The 19,194-nt window shown below is 40.8% G+C and overlaps 1 protein-coding gene across 2 annotated transcripts in view; it reads right to left on the reverse strand.

The window, feature by feature from the left end:
• Positions 1-864: 864 nt before the first annotated feature.
• TNR (tenascin R) overlaps positions 865-19,194 on the reverse strand; it is a 765,126-nt gene continuing 746,796 nt past the window's right edge. For both annotated transcript variants that reach the window (XM_063939699.1, XM_063939698.1), the window contains exon 22: positions 865-2,717. In XM_063939699.1, the coding sequence (XP_063795769.1) occupies positions 2,607-2,717 (111 nt within the window). In that variant the 3' untranslated portion in view covers positions 865-2,606. The remainder of the gene's footprint in view (positions 2,718-19,194) is intronic.

Consider the following 19,194-nt stretch of genomic DNA (forward strand, 5'->3'; position numbering starts at 1 on the left):
TGCCCCTATCTTGCATTGGGGAAGGGGGGGGTGCAAATGACGTTTCTTGCACACAGTGCTAAAATGCCTAGTTACGGCACTGGCAAGTATACACAACTATGGCCCTCATTCCGAGTTCGCTCGTTATTTTCCTTCGCATCGGTGCGACTTTCCGCTAACTGCGCATGCGCAATGTTTGCACTGCGGCTGCGTCAAGTAAATTTGCTAAGAAGTTTGGTATTTTACTCATGGCATTACGAGGATTTTTCTTCGTTCTGGTGATCGGAGTGTGATTGACAGGAAGTGGGTGTTTCTGGGCGGAAACTGGCCGTTTTATGGGTGTGTGTGAAAAAACGCTGCCGTTTCTGGGAAAAACGCAGGAGTGGCTGGAGAAATGGGGGAGTGCCTGGGCGAACGCTGGGTGTGTTTGTGACGTCAAACCAGGACCGAAACTGACTGAACTGATCGCAGTGGCAGAGTAAGTCTCGAGCTACTCAGAAACTGCTAAGAAATTTCTATTCGCAATTTTGAGAATCTTTCGTTCGCAATTTTGCTAAGCTAAGATTCACTCCCAGAGGGCGGCGGCTTAGCGTGTGCAATTTCTAATAAATTGATTGGCAGCATTTGCAGTGTCATCAATATTGTCTCAGCCCTCCCTCCCCATCAAAAAACCCAAACAAAACGAATGCAGACCTCCAACATATTGTTTTATTGCAGGACTGATCTACTGAAGGTCTTTGGTAGTGTCAGACACAACAGGAGCATCTATTTTTCTGTCAGAAGGAAAATGGAAAATCTGAAAGATTGGTGCAGCTGTTTTCCCGATTACACAAGATCTCAGAGATTCTGCACAATCTGCCCACGAAAGAGACACAAACACACAGATATCATCCCATAGGAATCTTTTAATAACGTATAGAAAATGCATTAAAAAAAGGATCTATACATCAGCTAACAGCATCCAGGACTAGAGATACAAGATTAAATAGGGCAATTAACCCTTTTGCAGGCACCTCTCAGTAGTCTTTTATTTGGCAGTTAGGGACCTGCTTCCCAATCTTCTATTACCCAACTCACCATACTGGAAGTGCCACCTTATGTAGCACCATGCTCTCCAGGTAACAGGACCAGTCTATAGAGGGAAACTAGTATTTGGATTGCCTGTATAGCAGGACATAGATTATTTTCTCCCTTGACAGCAAATTCATAAATTTGGAAATTGGCCATACCAGCAGAACCCTTAGGCTGTAAGGCAACAGGGCATTCTTATGCCTCTTTTGGCCAATGCAAATCAGCAATGACAAATCCCAATACATGAGAAGTGCTGAATCTTGTATGGAGAAAATCGGTGCTGTCATAGATGCTAGGGGGAAAAAAGGTATCGAAGGTTCCTGGTTTGCTGCTGTGTACTCAGTGCTACACGGGAATCTCAGTCTTCTTGCAGACACCAGCAATTATATAAAGGAAGATCCATTAATCAAAAAGATTGGAGGTGCAAGAAAGAGGGGATAAAATTTGGCACATTGTTAGCAAGACAATTACTCTTCTGACAGCAGATGTTTCTTTGGGGAGAACTAAAAGGTCTGAGGTGCTGGCATCGACAGGAGCAAGGTAAATAGACAATAATACTGCACCATGCTCCTATGGACACGGTGGACATGGTAACAAAAACAGCTGACTGGATGACGGTGTGTCAGTGCTGGACAGGTGAGGAGGAGCCTGGGATGGTGCAGGTAAAGGCTTGGGAGGGGATGCAGTTAACATCCCAGCTGTTGGGATCTCGGTGTTCAGGAGAATGATGGCAGAAATCCCGACAGCCAGTGAAAATGCCACCGACAAACGCGGTTTATTCCCACTCCGGTGGTGGGTCCACGCCACCAACCGAGTTTGAATATAACCTGTGGCAAGCAACTTGAGCCCGTGAGGGGACTTGATGCTGGGATGCTGCCATCGGTATAGTGACAGCCGGTATCCCGTCTGCCGGAATATCATATGTATTCCCTTGGGAGCTGTGTGTAGACAGATATTGGATAAAATTATTTGTTAGGGGGGAAGGAGCATACTGTACAGTGGAGGATGAAATAAAGGAAGGAAGGGCAGGGACAAATTACGTTGACGTCAATCCTGTACAAAGTCATGTGTCAGTGATGGTGAAAGAGGGATAGGCTAAAACAGTGGTGGGCAGCATGTTGCTTTCATGAGGTTCACCAATTATACCCCATGATGAGAAGAAATTTATCACCCTAGCCCTCTTTTCTGGAGCTTGGGACAGCGAATTGCCAGCACCACACATTCAAACAGCCTGCAGAACAAAGTAACCCATGACTGAATGGTGTTGATGTTTCCCATTGAACCACATGATTAGCCAACCATGGATTAACTTCCTGCTGGGGCAGTGTGAAAGCATGCAGTACTTTTCATAATTCAGGGCATAGTTAAAAAAAACTTGCAGGCCGAGTAGCAGAAAAGGTGCTTCATAAGTGGTCTCTGAAAATATAATATTGCCCACCACTGGGGTAAGAGATGGATGTTGAGTATAAATGTTCGTGCTGGACCAGTAGTGTTCTAGAGGGCAGCACTAGGTCAATGTGGGAGTAGTACATCTGTGCTTGGTAGGTCGATAAAGATCAGAGATGGAGGGAGCGTTTCTTCATAGTACGTTGATTGTAGGGCCTCATCTTCATCTCCACAAATGGAATGGAGAACTCATGGCCTTTCCAGTGATACCAGTTTATTCCCTATGATGGAACAATGGAGAGAGGGGAGATAGAATTAAAATAGAGAAACACATTAATAGGCAAGTTTAAAACCATATAGTTTTTTTTTTTAATCTATTTAAGGTTCTACAACACCATTTGGAAGTAGACCAAATACAGTAGTTGCAAATTATACAGTAATAGACAGTTCTATATGAGTTAGATGCTGCAATTCTATCCTGGTGAATGATGGTTAGGTTATAGACTTTTAAAATTATGTCAATAAGTAATACATAAAATTAAAATAAAATAATATAATATTCAAATACTGATTTTGCCACAGCACTTAACCAACAGTTATACAGAAAAATCATCACAAAACACACATGATCTATCTTATAGAGGTTGATAAAAGCTTTTAGTTTCACAATCTGTAATGAGTAATGGATTAATCTTTGACATTTGAAGTTAAAAGACGAGAGCGTTAAGGTGCAATCTACGGTAACCATACAGATTAACATAAAAACCCAACCGGGCATACGTAGTTAAAAGAAGAAGAGAGCTTATCTGGAATAGTTGTACTTGTAAATGCCAATGATGTTCTGTCATTTATTTTTTTATTTTCAGCTTATATATTTTATTGAAGAGACGCTGCTGAGAATCCGGAACTCTGCAGCTGTTACTTTGCAGCGTGGCACCGTCAGTTGCTGTTTCGCTCTATCCCGCCGGACTAGTGATTATGGATAAACCTGTTATTTTATTTTAATTGAGTAATTTTCTGTGAACTTTTGTCTCCATAAATTACTTACTTGGATTACTTACAGGGATGGCTGCTTTGGCTTCTCATTTGTTTTTAGTATTGCAATATTGAATGAATTTCTCCTACAAAGTTGGCCATCCTTAGGGAATAGTCCAGAATAACCATTTCAGAAAAGCTCTTTTCTTCTTTTTAATAAGTATGCATTTGTGTTGCTTTTTTATTACTCTTTATGTTTGCAATACACGGTGCCGTGAGTGCTCTATTTTAATTATTAATTTAATAAATAAGGTATTTTATGTACGTTCTGTTTGGGAGAGCTTTCCTAATGGTGTTTCTGGAGGTTATTGTGAACTACTGTAAGTGGTGTATTAGGAGCCGATTGTACTCTGCATTAAGGATAGAACATTTCTGTCATACTGTAGTTCTGCAAATGATAGCGAAATCACAAGATTTGTTATACCAGCTGTTTTCCGTGTGAATGCATTCTTCTTACTTTGGGTACAATGGGGGGTGGTGGTCTAATATGCGTAGACTCCTGGTCATATTTTCCCAAAATGCTGAGGTCAGAGCAGGGGCGTTTTAAGAGAGGAGGAGGTCCATGTGCAGCCTTCTGCATCAGGGGCTCCTTCCTCTCTGACCGAGGCACAAGGTTTTAATACTTACCTCTCCAGAGTCCCCCGGTCGGGCCATCATTCTCCACAGCAGCAGTAGAGTCTGAGCACAAACTCTATTGCGCATGCGCAGACCTCCAGGAACGCGGCGCGGTGGCCATTTTTCTGAAGATTTTTCTAATGCACATGCGTAAAACTCCGTAAAAATGGCCGCTGTGCCATGTTTCCAGAGTTTTCAGCAGGCGCAGTAGAGTTTGTTCCCCCTAGTGTTCAGACTCTATTGCGCTGCCGAGAAGGGAATGCTCCGACGGGGGACTCCAGAGAGTTAAGTATTAAACAAATTGGTGCAGTGTGTGTGAGGTGGGCCCCCCTGGACTCCGGGGCCCTGCACACACTGCACCCATTATAGATACACCAATGGGTCAGAGCCACTTTGTGGATTGATGACCAGATTTTTGGAGCCAGCGGATAAACTCAATGAGTTCTCTCCAAATCATTCATTTAATATTCTACCCAATGCTTTATTTGTAGTTTAGTGTGCCATGCCTGGGGACTCAAACTTGTTACAATGTAATATTCACAAGATAGGAGTAGGCAGGTGCACAGGTTTCGCCGGTACTCATAAATAGTAAATACTAGTATATCTGAGGCTGGGTATACACTTGAACAATATATATTGGTTGTTCATTAAAGGGTTTGTACACTTGATATGTCTGTGAAAGATGTTGTTCACAGACATATCAGGGCAGCCATGCAGCACAGCCAATGTCCGTATATCTTGCAGATATATTGGCATGTCTGGCTGTGCGTACGGCAGACCAGCCGACCGTCCCATATGTCGACTACAGGAACTGCCGACAATTATGTCACAGTTGGGTGTGCAAATTGAAATGCCCGTCCAGTGGTGATGCCTGGCCAGACATATCGAGCACTGTACTGTAGATAGTTTGGAACATAATTATACAGACTGATGGTGTTCCGAATGGTAATGAATCATAGATAAACTGAATAGGAGACAATAGAACTCTTTTCTGGGGAACACTTAAATATAAAAAAAAAGTAACTTTTACTATATTTAATAAAGACATACTGTACAAAACATGCACACCAAAAACACATAGGGCTGAATTTACTAACCACCAGGTTCTGAATTACAGCAGTTTGACTGCGATTTTTCTATCTGCCGATTTAATAATTGCAAAACCACTGCAAAACTGCCGTTAAACCACACTTTAGAATGGAACATAATTGAATATCAAAGCACCATCGATGTTTTAGACCATAGAGAGAATAGAATAGAATGAAAACCACTGATTTATCAAACAGGGGTTTTGAAAACAGCCATAATAACGCCAGTAAACCTTCCAAAAGAAATGAATAGCCTCAGAGAGGCGTCCTTGCTAAAACCACAGGTAAATGAATTTATTTAGACAGGCAACAATTGAATGGCAGGAATATCATTCAATTGGGCTACTGTATGGAAGTTTATGATGTCTCTCAGCAGACATGGCTGGTCTTTAACAAAAATACACAAACAATAATCTAATCTTAAAAAAACACCCAAAAACACATACTGTATCACACACACCAATACCCCTTTTCCACTTACGAGCACGGGTCGCAGCCGGGAGCCTGACACAGGAGCTGCCCCCTGCTGCGACCCGTGCTCGGCCCCTTTCCCATCAGTAGTCACAACCCGGCATATGCCGGGTTGGTGACGCTTCTAGTGACGCGGCAGGGGCGGCGCAGGGAGATCACATGATCTCCCAGCGCCGCCCTTCCATACAGTGTAAACGGGAGCCGTGTCGCATCGACACGGCTCCCGTTTACACTACAACCCTACCCGGATCATTCCCGTGTCCTACCCAGGTAAATAGCCGGGTAGGATTCACGGGTCACTTGATCCGGGTTTACCCTTTTCCACTTGCAAAAAACACGGGTAAATGCGCGCCCCCGTGCATTTACCCGTGTTTTTTTGAGCTAGTGGAAAAGGGGAACAAATCTCTCACACACACACACACACACACACACACACACACACACACACACACATACACCAAACACCAAATCGTACACAGGACTTAAAACACAAACAAAAGTAGTTAAAAACAGAACAAGAAACACCCTCCCACCACAGCACCCTGCAGAATCGCGTCCTCATGGCCTTGGCCCCTGCCTCACAATGCCTGTAATCTCCACATTGTGTATCGGGGGCCAAGATGACGTGGTCATGTGTCACGCCCCCCAGTTCCACGCCTATTCAGCATCACGTCCCATGCCATGCCCCCCGCTACGCCCCCTCATGCTGCACCACGTTCCCCACTGTGCCGACTCAGCGGAGGGAAAGGGGGGGGTGACTAGGGGAGTGAAGTTTCTTCACTCTCTGATGTCACCCGGTCCCATAGCCCAGCATGCTAATATGGATGATATTGTCCATATTGGCTGGGAGGCATAAACGTCCCGGCACCAACGATGAACGACCACGGTGCCGCGCATCGTTCATCGTTGGTGCCTACACACTGAGCAATATGAACAATTTATCTTTCATTACTGAACGAGTTTGTTCATTCCTCTGTGCTAACCCCTCAGCCCTTATCCTGTCTGCGCCAGCCTCTCAGCCCTTGTCCTGTCTCCACCAGCCTCTCTGCCCTTGTCCTGTTTGCGCCAGCTTTATCAGCCCTTGTCCTGTCTGTGGCAGCCTCTCAGCCCTTGTTCTGTCTGCGCCAGCCTCTCTTTGTTTCTATCTTTGTTTGCCATCCACTCTGCCGTCCAACTATGCCACTCTTCTACTCTTCTCGTCCCAGTGTCTCCCCTTTTCCTCCTTCTGTGCCTTTTTCTCTCCATCTGTCTCCTCTTTGTGTATGTCTGTTCCTTTCTTTCCCTCTCTTTGTGCATTTATTTTATATGTACAGCTTTCTCTCCATCTTTCTCTCTTTGCCTCCCTGCCATTATGTATGTGTATCTGTGCATTGTGTGTCTGCCATTTTTTTCTCCCTCTTTGTATGTCTATCTGTCTTCATTTTCATTCTATTTTTATATCTGATTATATATATATATATATATATATATATATATATATATATATACAGACACATAAAAAAAAGAGTTTGGAAACCCCTCTTTAAAAATCCTGCATTTGCCCCTGGTAAAGACCCAGATTAAGTTATGTTTATAGGTCTAAATAACAGGTATAAATCATGCTTTTTCTACCATTCACTTCCTTTAAATGCTATATCCTTGGATATTTCGTTCAGTTAAGAATTTATCTAATCCATTTTTAAACATATTAACTGAGTCCACCATTACTACCTTCTCTGGCAGAGTATTCCAAAAATTTTACTAGTGATGTTCACCGGAAATTTTTTGGGTTTTGTGTTTTGGTTTTGGATTCGGTTCCGCGGCCGTGTTTTGGATTCGGACGCGTTTTGGCAAAACCTCCCTGAAAATTTTTTGTCGGATTCGGGTGTTTTTTTACAAAAAACCCTCAAAAACAGCTTAAATCATAGAATTTGGGGGTTATTTTGATCCCATAGTATTATTAACCTCAATAACCATAATTTCCACTCATTTTCAGTCTATTCTGAACACCTCACAAAATTATTTTTAGTCCTAAAATTTGCACCGAGGTCGCTGGATGACTAAGCTAAGCGACCCAAGTGGCCGACACAAACACCAGGCCCATCTAGGAGTGGCACTGCAGTGTCAGACAGGATGGCACTTCAAAAAAATAGTCCCCAAACAGCACATGATGCAAAGAAAAAAAGAGGCGCAATGAGGTAGCTGTGTGACTAAGCTAAGCGACCCAAGTGGCCGACACAAACACCTGGCCCATCTAGGAGTGGCACTGCAGTGTCAGACAGGATGGCAGATTAAAAAAATAGTCCCCAAACAGCACATGATGCAAAGAAAAAAAGAGGCGCAATGAGGTAGCTGTGTGACTAAGTTAAGCGACCCAAGTGGCCGACAAAAACACCTGGCCCATCTAGGAGTGGCACTGCAGTGTCAGACAGGATGGCACTTCAAAAAAATAGTCCCCAAACAGCACATGATGCAAAGAAAAAAAGAGGCGCAATGAGGTAGCTGTGTGACTAAGCTAAGCGACCCAAGTGGCCGACACAAACACCTGGCCCATCTAGGAGTGGCACTGCAGTGTCAGACAGGATGGCAGATTAAAAAAATAGTCCCCAAACAGCACATGATGCAAAGAAAAAAAGAGGCGCAATGAGGTAGCTGTGTGACTAAGTTAAGCGACCCAAGTGGCCGACAAAAACACCTGGCCCATCTAGGAGTGGCACTGCAGTGTCAGACAGGATGGCACTTCAAAAATAAGATTTTACTTACCGGTAAATCTATTTCTCGTTGTCCGTAGTGGACGCTGGGGACTCCGTAAGGACCATGGGGAATAGACGGGCTCCGCAGGAAACATGGGCACTTTAAGAAAGAATTTAGATTCTGGTGTGCTCTGGCTCCTCCCTCTATGTCCCTCCTCCAGACCTCAGAAACTGTGCCGGGAAGAGCTGACAGTACAAGGAAAGGATTTTGGAAATCCAGGGCAAGATTCATACCAGCCACACCAATCAAACCGTATAACTTGTGATAAACTTACCCAGTCAACAGTATGAACAACAACAGAGCATCAGTTCAACCCTGATGCAACAATAACATAGCCCTTATTGCAGCAATAACTATATACAAGTATTGCAGAAGAAGTCCGCACTTGGGACGGGCGCCCAGCATCCACTACGGACTACGAGAAATAGATTTACCGGTAAGTAAAATCTTATTTTCTTTAACGTCCTAGTGGATGCTGGGGACTCCGTAAGGACCATGGGGATTATACCAAAGCTCCCAAACGGGCGGGAGAGTGCGGATGACTCTGTAGGACCGAATGAGCAAACACAAGGTCCTCCTCAGCCAGGGTATCAAACTTGTAGAACTTTGCAAAAGTGTTTGAACCTGACCAAGTAGCCGCTCGGCAAAGCTGAATTGCCGAGACCCCTCGGGCAGCCGCCCAAGAAGAGCCCACCTTCCTTGTGGAATGGGCCTTAACTGATTTTGGCAGCGGCAATCCAGCCGCAGAATGAGCCTGCTGAATCGTGTTACAGATCCAGCGAGCAATAGTTTGCTTTGAAGCAGGCGCACCAAGCTTGGTGGAGGCATACAGGATAAACAAAGAGTCTGTTTTCCTGACTCTAGCCGTTCTGGCTACATAAACCTTCAAAGCCCTGACCACATCAAGCAACTCGGAATCCTCCAAGTCAGTAGTAGCCACAGGCACCACAATAGGTTGCTTATGAGGTGACTAAACCAAAAATGATATATACAATACGTTCCTTTTAGAGGAAAGATGATCTCGAAGTTGGTTCACTCAATAGGGAAAAATCGTTATCTCCTCCAGTTGAAATATGTCGTGGTTATTCGTACATGTAGGAAGAAATAATAACATGCAATGTATAATATTGTTTATAGTCCAATGTTAACATGAATTGCGGACAAATGGGAATCTTGTGATGTCTTGCGTACCCCACTCACACTGAAATAAGTATTGATGTGTCCATAAAGGTATCTTTCATACAATGGTATTCACAGCTTACAGGTGTCTTTTATACAGTGGTGTTCACAGCTTCCAGGTGACCAGACATCAATTTATGATAAGTTAATCAAACACAGGCGTACCCAAAACTCACACAGAAGATGTGGTGGGCACTCCTTAAAAGGTATCTTTATACTTGATATAAATGAGGCGTACCCCAACTCACACTGGAACTAGATGTTCTGCTCCTATCAAGGTATCTTTAGTCAGTGGTGGTGCTTCTATCAAACTTTTGATGGTTTGATTCAATAGCTCAAAGATATGCAGAGAAAAAGGGGAACAATAGCAAACAGTGTGTAGTATAGTTTGGGCAATTGGAAATGCATAAAATTGTAGGGTACTGATACTTTGGTGAATAATAGTGGATAACTAAAATCACGCGTACCCCTCTCACACAAAAAATGGGTGGTGATGTGCCCGTGAAGATATACTTTATCCGATGGCTCTTACAGCTCATACAATGCGGTTTATCCAAAAATATGTTAATTCACCCAGGCGTACCCGAACTCACAAGGAATATATGTCAGACACTCCTATCAAGGTATCTTTACACCATGTTTCTTAGAAGTGGGCGTACCCAGACTCACGTTGAAATGGCATGGAGGAATCCTATCAGGGTATCTTTTGGACTGGAATAGTTGTTCTGACCAGTCTTTCGAGATATCACCAAAAAAATGTGTGGTGGTGAAGGAATCTGATGATATTCACTGGTGATGCATGATTTCATCCAAAAAATTCAAGTATATGCAATGGTATTCATAAAAAAGTTTTTTAATCCATTCCACAAAGTTTAGGCAATGAGTTTAAAAAAGTACATAAAAAAATACATAAAAAATCCAAGTATTAAGAAAAAGTTCTTTCTCTATCAAGAAAAAAAATTCTTCCAAAAAAAGAGAATATGGAATAAGGCTACTCACAGTCCAGATAATGTCGACGCGTTTCGGTCAGTGGACCTTTGTCAAGACATATCTGGACTGTGAGGAGACCGGTTATTTATGAGGCCACCTGCCTATCTGTGAGTAGCAGGAAGTGATGCAATTGATTAGCCAACTTCCTGTTCCTTAATTGTGATAATTACACTAAAATGTCCAAAATACACTGTGTCTCAGTTATAAGATATGAATTCAACCGTATTCTTAAGGCAAAAAAAACATGTAAACATATTGTCCGTGTGACATGTACAGAAAGTCCGTTCCCGGCACATCGTAATAGCCGCGCTAAGCCTTCTGGGATTCGTAGTTTTCTTATTCGCCAGTGTTGTCCATATATGGTTTTTCCGCCGGAAACGGAAGCGGACCAGCGGAATAAACCAAGCATTATGGATCTTGTAGTGTGTAAAACTCCGGACTCAGACGAAAATAGGTTTTCTTAATAGTAAACAAAAGGGTATAACGGATCAATCATCATATTATAAAACGAAATCGCAGCTGAAATTACTGTTTTGTGTCAATAATAAACCATTTAATTAAAACATCACTGTCATTATTTTGCCCCCTTCAGTAATGTGTTTACGGGAATACTACAATAATAATTCCTAATGGCAATTAAAATAGACTCCAGTTGCTCCTCCCTTTGGTTACTGAGAAATGATCCTCACATGCCTGTAAATCAGACATCAAGCTTATTGTGTTATAAGAACAAATTTTTCCTTGAATATAATATGAAATATCCAAGGCTCAATTGTTACAAGCTCAGGTTACATGAGTTTAGAACGGGGATGTCAGGGTATGTTAACAGATGTTATAGGAACCACTTTAACTCAAAATCGCTGTTGAGACCTTTTGGAATCAGAGTATTATACGTAAAAATGGCCTTCATTTCAGCTTTTGCAAGTTGAGACATTGTATCCCTATATCTAATATTATTTTTAATATGTTTGATTCCACAGAAACCAACAATATTAGAAACTGCACAATTATGGACTTTTTTGAAATGTGATGAAAGGGAGTGGGTCTCAAGACCCTTTTTAATATTTCTTACATGTTCTCCCATTCTCACCTTCAAGTCTCTTGAGGTTCTTCCAATGTAAAATAGGGAGCAGGTGCATTTGATTGCATAAATTACATTTTTGGTGTGACAGGTAATGAAGTCAATAATTTTGACTTCAGTGTCATTTATGCAGATACTTTCAATCTTATTGTGTCCTTCACTGGTAATGTTTTTACATCCCTGACAACCCCCACATCTGTAGAAGCCTTTGGAGGTTATTCTTGATATGGGCAGGGCAGAAGGGAGATTGCTAGAAACAAGTTTGGACTTCAAATTTGGTGCTCTACGGTAAATATGGATGGGCTTTTCCGGAACAAAGGTACCTATAATGGGGTCTTTACATAGAAGTTCCCAATGTTTTTTGAACACTCCTTCAATCGTACGGTGTTGGGAGCTAAACTCAGTGATAAATGCCCATTCGAATTTAGGATCCTTCTGCAATACTGTTTTACTGTTAATTTTTTTCTCAAGAAGACTCTCTCTATGGATGTCCATAAGTTTGGATTTAGCAGTATCTATCTTATTTCGATCATATCCGCAGGCCACAAATTTTTCTGTCATAATCTGGGCCTGTGATTCAAACACCTCATTGTCGGTACAATTACGTTTAAGGCGCTTAAATTGGCCAGTGGGACGGACTTTCTGTACATGTCACACGGACAATATGTTTACATGTTTTTTTTGCCTTAAGAATACGGTTGAATTCATATCTTATAACTGAGACACAGTGTATTTTGGACATTTTAGTGTAATTATCACAATTAAGGAACAGGAAGTTGGCTAATCAATTGCATCACTTCCTGCTACTCACAGATAGGCAGGTGGCCTCATAAATAACCGGTCTCCTCACAGTCCAGATATGTCTTGACAAAGGTCCACTGACCGAAACGCGTCGACATTATCTGGACTGTGAGTAGCCTTATTCCATATTCTCTTTTTTTGGAAGAATTTTTTTTCTTGATAGAGAAAGAACGGATTAAAAAACTTTTTTATGAATACCATTGCATATACTTGAATTTTTTGGATGAAATCATGCATCACCAGTGAATATCATCAGATTCCTTCACCACCACACATTTTTTTGGTGATATCTCGAAAGACTGGTCAGAACAACTATTCCAGTCCAAAAGATACCCTGATAGGATTCCTCCATGCCATTTCAACGTGAGTCTGGGTACGCCCACTTCTAAGAAACATGGTGTAAAGATACCTTGATAGGAGTGTCTGACATATATTCCTTGTGAGGTCGGGTACGCCTGGGTGAATTAACATATTTTTGGATAAACCGCATTGTATGAGCTGTAAGAGCCATCGGATAAAGTATATCTTCACGGGCACATCACCACCCATTTTTTGTGTGAGAGGGGTACGCGTGATTTTAGTTATCCACTATTATTCACCAAAGTATCAGTACCCTACAATTTTATGCATTTCCAATTGCCCAAACTATACTACACACTGTTTGCTTTTGTTCCCCTTTTTCTCTGCATATCTTTGAGCTATTGAATCAAACCATCAAAAGTTTGATAGAAGCACCACCACTGACTAAAGATACCTTGATAGGAGCAGAACATCTAGTTCCAGTGTGAGTTGGGGTACGCCTCATTTATATCAAGTATAAAGATACCTTTTAAGGAGTGCCCACCACATCTTCTGTGTGAGTTTTGGGTACGCCTGTGTTTGATTAACTTATCATAAATTGATGTCTGGTCACCTGGAAGCTGTGAACACCACTGTATAAAAGACACCTGTAAGCTGTGAATACCATTGTATGAAAGATACCTTTATGGACACATCAATACTTATTTCAGTGTGAGTGGGGTACGCAAGACATCACAAGATTCCCATTTGTCCGCAATTCATGTTAACATTGGACTATAAACAATATTATAAATTGCATGTTATTATTTCTTCCTACATGTACGAATAACCACGACATATTTCAACTGGATGAGATAACGATTTTTCCCTATTGAGTGAACCAACTTCGAGATCATCTTTCCTCTAAAAGGAACGTATTGTATATATCATTTTTGGTTTATTCACCTCATAAGCGCCTAGGACACATTCTATTGTCTACTTTGTGTGTATATTTGTGTTTTATAAATGTGGTGACATTTATTTTTGACATTAGAAGTGTACAGGCAGCTCCTGCGCCTAAAGAACTCGCTTGACTGTTTTTTTGTATTCGCAAGTCTATTTCTTCACCATTGTCCAAGCGAGTTCTAGTCGGCAGCAATTATTGAAAAATGTTCTCTTATAGAGATCAACGTATTGCATTATTTGAAAATGTCTTTGGAGACAATAGAGAGGTCACAGAACTCTTAGATTACAACTTAGACTCTGTTATGGGAAAACAAGAGACCACTTTACTAAAGGAAAGTAAAATCTGGTGGGAGGTGGCCACACTTGACAAATATCTAGCTAATGAACTCATCCCACGGGGTCTGAAAATTACGAAAACTTCCACTTTTACTACTGTAAATGAAGAATTCAGGACCGAATGGGACAATATTTTACAAAACTGTTCTCTTTCCCTGATGAAATTAATCATCAGGGAAAGAAAAAAAGAACTATCTAAACTAGAGGATGAAATAGGTATCCTTAAATCCCTAGTATCTTCATATTGTGACTCGAAAGAATACAAAGAATTCGAGAAAAATATTGAGAAGAAATTAAAAAGGTCCCAGAAGCAACTTATAGATAAGAAATTAAAAAAATTTAATAGGGACAAAAAGGAATTAACTGTCCCGAATAAAGTCACACATGAGATGGCCAGTCCCAGTATAACAAGAACATCAGACAGATTACAAAAAAGAGCGATGCCAACCAGACCGAGGAGGGGGCGAAGTCCTGTACCACAGAACCAGTCTTGGAATAGCTATACACCTAAAAACGATAGGTTTAATTCCCAAACATTTAGACCATATAGGGAATACTTCACCCCTAAGAATCGGGCAGGGTATAGGAGGGACCACACACCAGAATGGAGAGAAATCCCCATGAGAAACAACAGAGAAAGACCCCTAAGGAACCAAAGAGATCCCATCTATACATCAAATTCCTTTTCTCCATTAGCGAGTACTAGTCATTCCTCTCATTTTTTAGGGAAAAATCGGGATTTCAAGAAATTAAGATAGTAAGATGTAAGACCAATAGGGGCAAAAGAGGAGGGAAACCTAGACCACATAAAGGAAAATGTAGAAAGAAGAAAAAAGCTCTAACAAATAAGAAACCTATCCAAACCCTCCCAAACGGGGCCCCCCAGACCTTTTCAGGAGTAAAGATTTTCAACCTAAGTTCACATACACTTACAAACGTTGAGACTAAAGTGTTGGAAAAGGGTTTAAAATATTCTCCCACCAATTTCTCCAATCCCTTTGATCTTTATCTTGACATACAAAGGTTTTTACGCAAACTAACCATTAAGAAATTTTTCACCAATCAAGAGCAGAATAGTGAAGTAGAATCACCATCTGTAACCCCTTTTAAGCCAAAATCCATCTTTTACCCTAAATATTTACAGGGCCCATTTATAGAGACCTTTGGAGCCCTAGTAATTGAGGATTGTAAACATCTCTCAGATAAGTCTATAAAAAGGAAGCAACAGACAAAATGTAACCTTTCATACAAAGAGAGAAAAGCCTTGAAAGATCTAAAAGCCCTCGACACTGTGGTTATTAAACCCACGGATAAAGGTGGAGGCATAGTCCTCATGAATCTTGAGGACTATGAATGTGAAGTTCTACGCCAACTGAACGACATATCCACATATAGGAAATTAAGAAACAATCCGACGGAACAGGTGCTATCCAAACTCAAAGAAATGATAGAGAAATATGAGAAAAAGGGCACAATTACCACCAAAGAGGCCAAATTAATCTATGTAGAAAATCCCACAGTGCCCGTGATGTATATCCTACCTAAAATACACAAACATGCAACAGCACCACCGGGGAGACCCATCATTTCAGGGATTGATGCTGTGACATCCAATCTTTCTAAGTTTATCGACTTTATCTTGCAGCCGTTGGTTCAAAATAAATCCCACTTGAAAGACACAGGGGATATTTTGTGTCAATTGGATAAGATCCAATGGAAGAGTGAGTACATTTTGGTAACAGCGGACGTAAGTTCGCTTTATACCATCATTGACCACTCAGATGGACTACAAGCAGTGAAACACTTCCTGGACGCTTCCAATTTATCTAAAAATCTCCAAGAACTGGTGTTGGAAGGAATAGCGTTCATCCTTAATAATAATTTCTTTATGTTTGGGGATGACTTTTATATTCAAAAGACAGGCACGGCGATGGGCACCAGATTCGCCCCAAGTTATGCCAATTTATTTATGGGTTTGTGGGAACTGAATAACATCTGGTCCCACAACCCATTTGGGGCGAGTCTGGTGTCTTACGCCAGATATATAGACGATATATTTTTCGTCTGGAAGGGTGAGATGGACTCTTTGACTGATTTCTGTTCTTTTCTGAACACTAATAGTTTGAACATTAAACTATCATTCGAAAGTAGTAAAGAAAGCATCAACTTCTTAGATATAACAGTTTATATTCAAGGGAGTAAGATCCATACTAAAACATACTCCAAACCTACGGATTCCAGCACCTTCATTGAGGCCACTAGTTGCCACCATAATAACTGGTTGAACTCGATTCCCACTGGCCAATTTAAGCGCCTTAAACGTAATTGTACCGACAATGAGGTGTTTGAATCACAGGCCCAGATTATGACAGAAAAATTTGTGGCCTGCGGATATGATCGAAATAAGATAGATACTGCTAAGTCCAAACTTATGGACATCCATAGAGAGAGTCTTCTTGAGAAAAAAATTAACAGTAAAACAGTATTGCAGAAGGATCCTAAATTCAAATGGGCATTTATCACAGAGTTTAGCTCCCAACACCGTACGATTGAAGGAGTGTTCAAAAAACATTGGGAACTTCTACGTAAAGACCCCATTATAGGTACCTTTGTTCCGGAAAAGCCCATCCATATTTACCGTAGAGCACCAAATTTGAAGTCCAAACTTGTTTCTAGCAATCTCCCTTCTGCCCTGCCCATATCAAGAATAACCTCCAAAGGCTTCTACAGATGTGGGGGTTGTCAGGGATGTAAAAACATTACCAGTGAAGGACACAATAAGATTGAAAGTATCTGCATAAATGACACTGAAGTCAAAATTATTGACTTCATTACCTGTCACACCAAAAATGTAATTTATGCAATCAAATGCACCTGCTCCCTATTTTACATTGGAAGAACCTCAAGAGACTTGAAGGTGAGAATGGGAGAACATGTAAGAAATATTAAAAAGGGTCTTGAGACCCACTCCCTTTCATCACATTTCAAAAAAGTCCATAATTGTGCAGTTTCTAATATTGTTGGTTTCTATGGAATCAAACATATTAAAAATAATATTAGATATAGGGATACAATGTCTCAACTTACAAAAGCTGAAATGAAGGCCATTTTTACGTATAATACTCTGATTCCAAAAGGTCTCAACAGCGATTTTGAGTTAAAGTGGTTCCTATAACATCTGTTAACATACCCTGACATCCCCGTTCTAAACTCATGTAACCTGAGCTTGTAACAATTGAGCCTTGGATATTTCATATTATATTCAAGGAAAAATTTGTTCTTATAACACAATAAGCTTGATGTCTGATTTACAGGCATGTGAGGATCATTTCTCAGTAACCAAAGGGAGGAGCAACTGGAGTCTATTTTAATTGCCATTAGGAATTATTATTGTAGTATTCCCGTAAACACATTACTGAAGGGGGCAAAATAATTACAGTGATGTTTTAATTAAATGGTTTATTATTGACACAAAACAGTAATTTCAGCTGCGATTTCGTTTTATAATATGATGATTGATCCGTTATACCCTTTTGTTTACTATTAAGAAAACCTATTTTCGTCTGAGTCCGGAGTTTTACACACTACAAGATCCATAATGTTTGGTTTATTCCGCTGGTCCGAGCGGCCGAGACGTCACTTCCGCTTCCGTTTCCGGCGGAAAAACCATATATGGACAACACTGGCGAATAAGAAAACTAAGAATTCCAGAAGGCTTAGCGCGGCTATTACGATGTGCCGGGAACGGACTTTCTGTACATGTCACACGGACAATATGTTTACATGTTTTTTTTGCCTTAAGAATACGGTTGAATTCATATCTTATAACTGAGACACAGTGTATTTTGGACATTTTAGCGTAATTATCACAATTAAGGAACAGGAAGTTGGCTAATCAATTGCATCACTTCCTGCTACTCACAGATAGGCAGGTGGCCTCATAAATAACCGGTCTCCTCACAGTCCAGATATGTCTTGACAAAGGTCCACTGACCGAAACGCGTCGACATTATCTGGACTGTGAGTAGCCTTATTCCATATTCTCTTTTTTTGGAAGAATTTTTTTTATTGATAGAGAAAGAACTTTTTCTTAATACTTGGATTTTTTATGTATTTTTTTATGTACTTTTTTAAACTCATTGCCTAAACTTTGTGGAATGGATTAAAAAACTTTTTTATGAATACCATTGCATATACTTGAATTTTTTGGATGAAATCATGCATCACCAGTGAATATCATCAGATTCCTTCACCACCACACATTTTTTTGGTGATATCTCGAAAGACTGGTCAGAACAACTATTCCAGTCCAAAAGATACCCTGATAGGATTTCTCCATGCCATTTCAACGTGAGTCTGGGTACGCCCACTTCTAAGAAACATGGTGTAAAGATACCTTGATAGGAGTGTCTGACATATATTCCTTGTGAGTTCGGGTACGCCTGGGTGAATTAACATATTTTTGGATAAACCGCATTGTATGAGCTGTAAGAGCCATCGGATAAAGTATATCTTCACGGGCACATCACCACCCATTTTTTGTGTGAGAGGGGTACGTGTGATTTTAGTTATCCACTATTATTCACCAAAGTATCAGTACCCTACACTTTTATGCATTTCCAATTGCCCAAACTATACTACACACTGTTTGCTATTGTTCCCCTTTTTCTCTGCATATCTTTGAGCTATTGAATCAAACCATCAAAAGTTTGATAGAAGCACCACCACTGACTAAAGATACCTTGATAGGAGCAGAACATCTAGTTCCAGTGTGAGTTGGGGTACGCCTCATTTATATCAAGTATAAAGATACCTTTTAAGTAGTGCCCACCACATCTTCTGTGTGAGTTTTGGGTACGCCTGTGTTTGATTAACTTATCATAAATTGATGTCTGGTCATCTGGAAGCTGTGAACACCACTGTATAAAAGACACCTGTAAGCTGTGAATACCATTGTATGAAAGATACCTTTATGGACACATCAATACTTATTTCAGTGTGAGTGGGGTACGCAAGACATCACAAGATTCCCATTTGTCCGCAATTCATGTTAACATTGGACTATAAACAATATTATACATTGCATGTTATTATTTCTTCCTACATGTACGAATAACCACGACATATTTCAACTGGATGAGATAACGATTTTTCCCTATTGAGTGAACCAACTTCGAGATCATC

The sequence above is a fragment of the Pseudophryne corroboree genome, chromosome 9, assembly GCF_028390025.1.
Source record: "Pseudophryne corroboree isolate aPseCor3 chromosome 9, aPseCor3.hap2, whole genome shotgun sequence".
NCBI lineage: Eukaryota > Metazoa > Chordata > Amphibia > Anura > Myobatrachidae > Pseudophryne > Pseudophryne corroboree.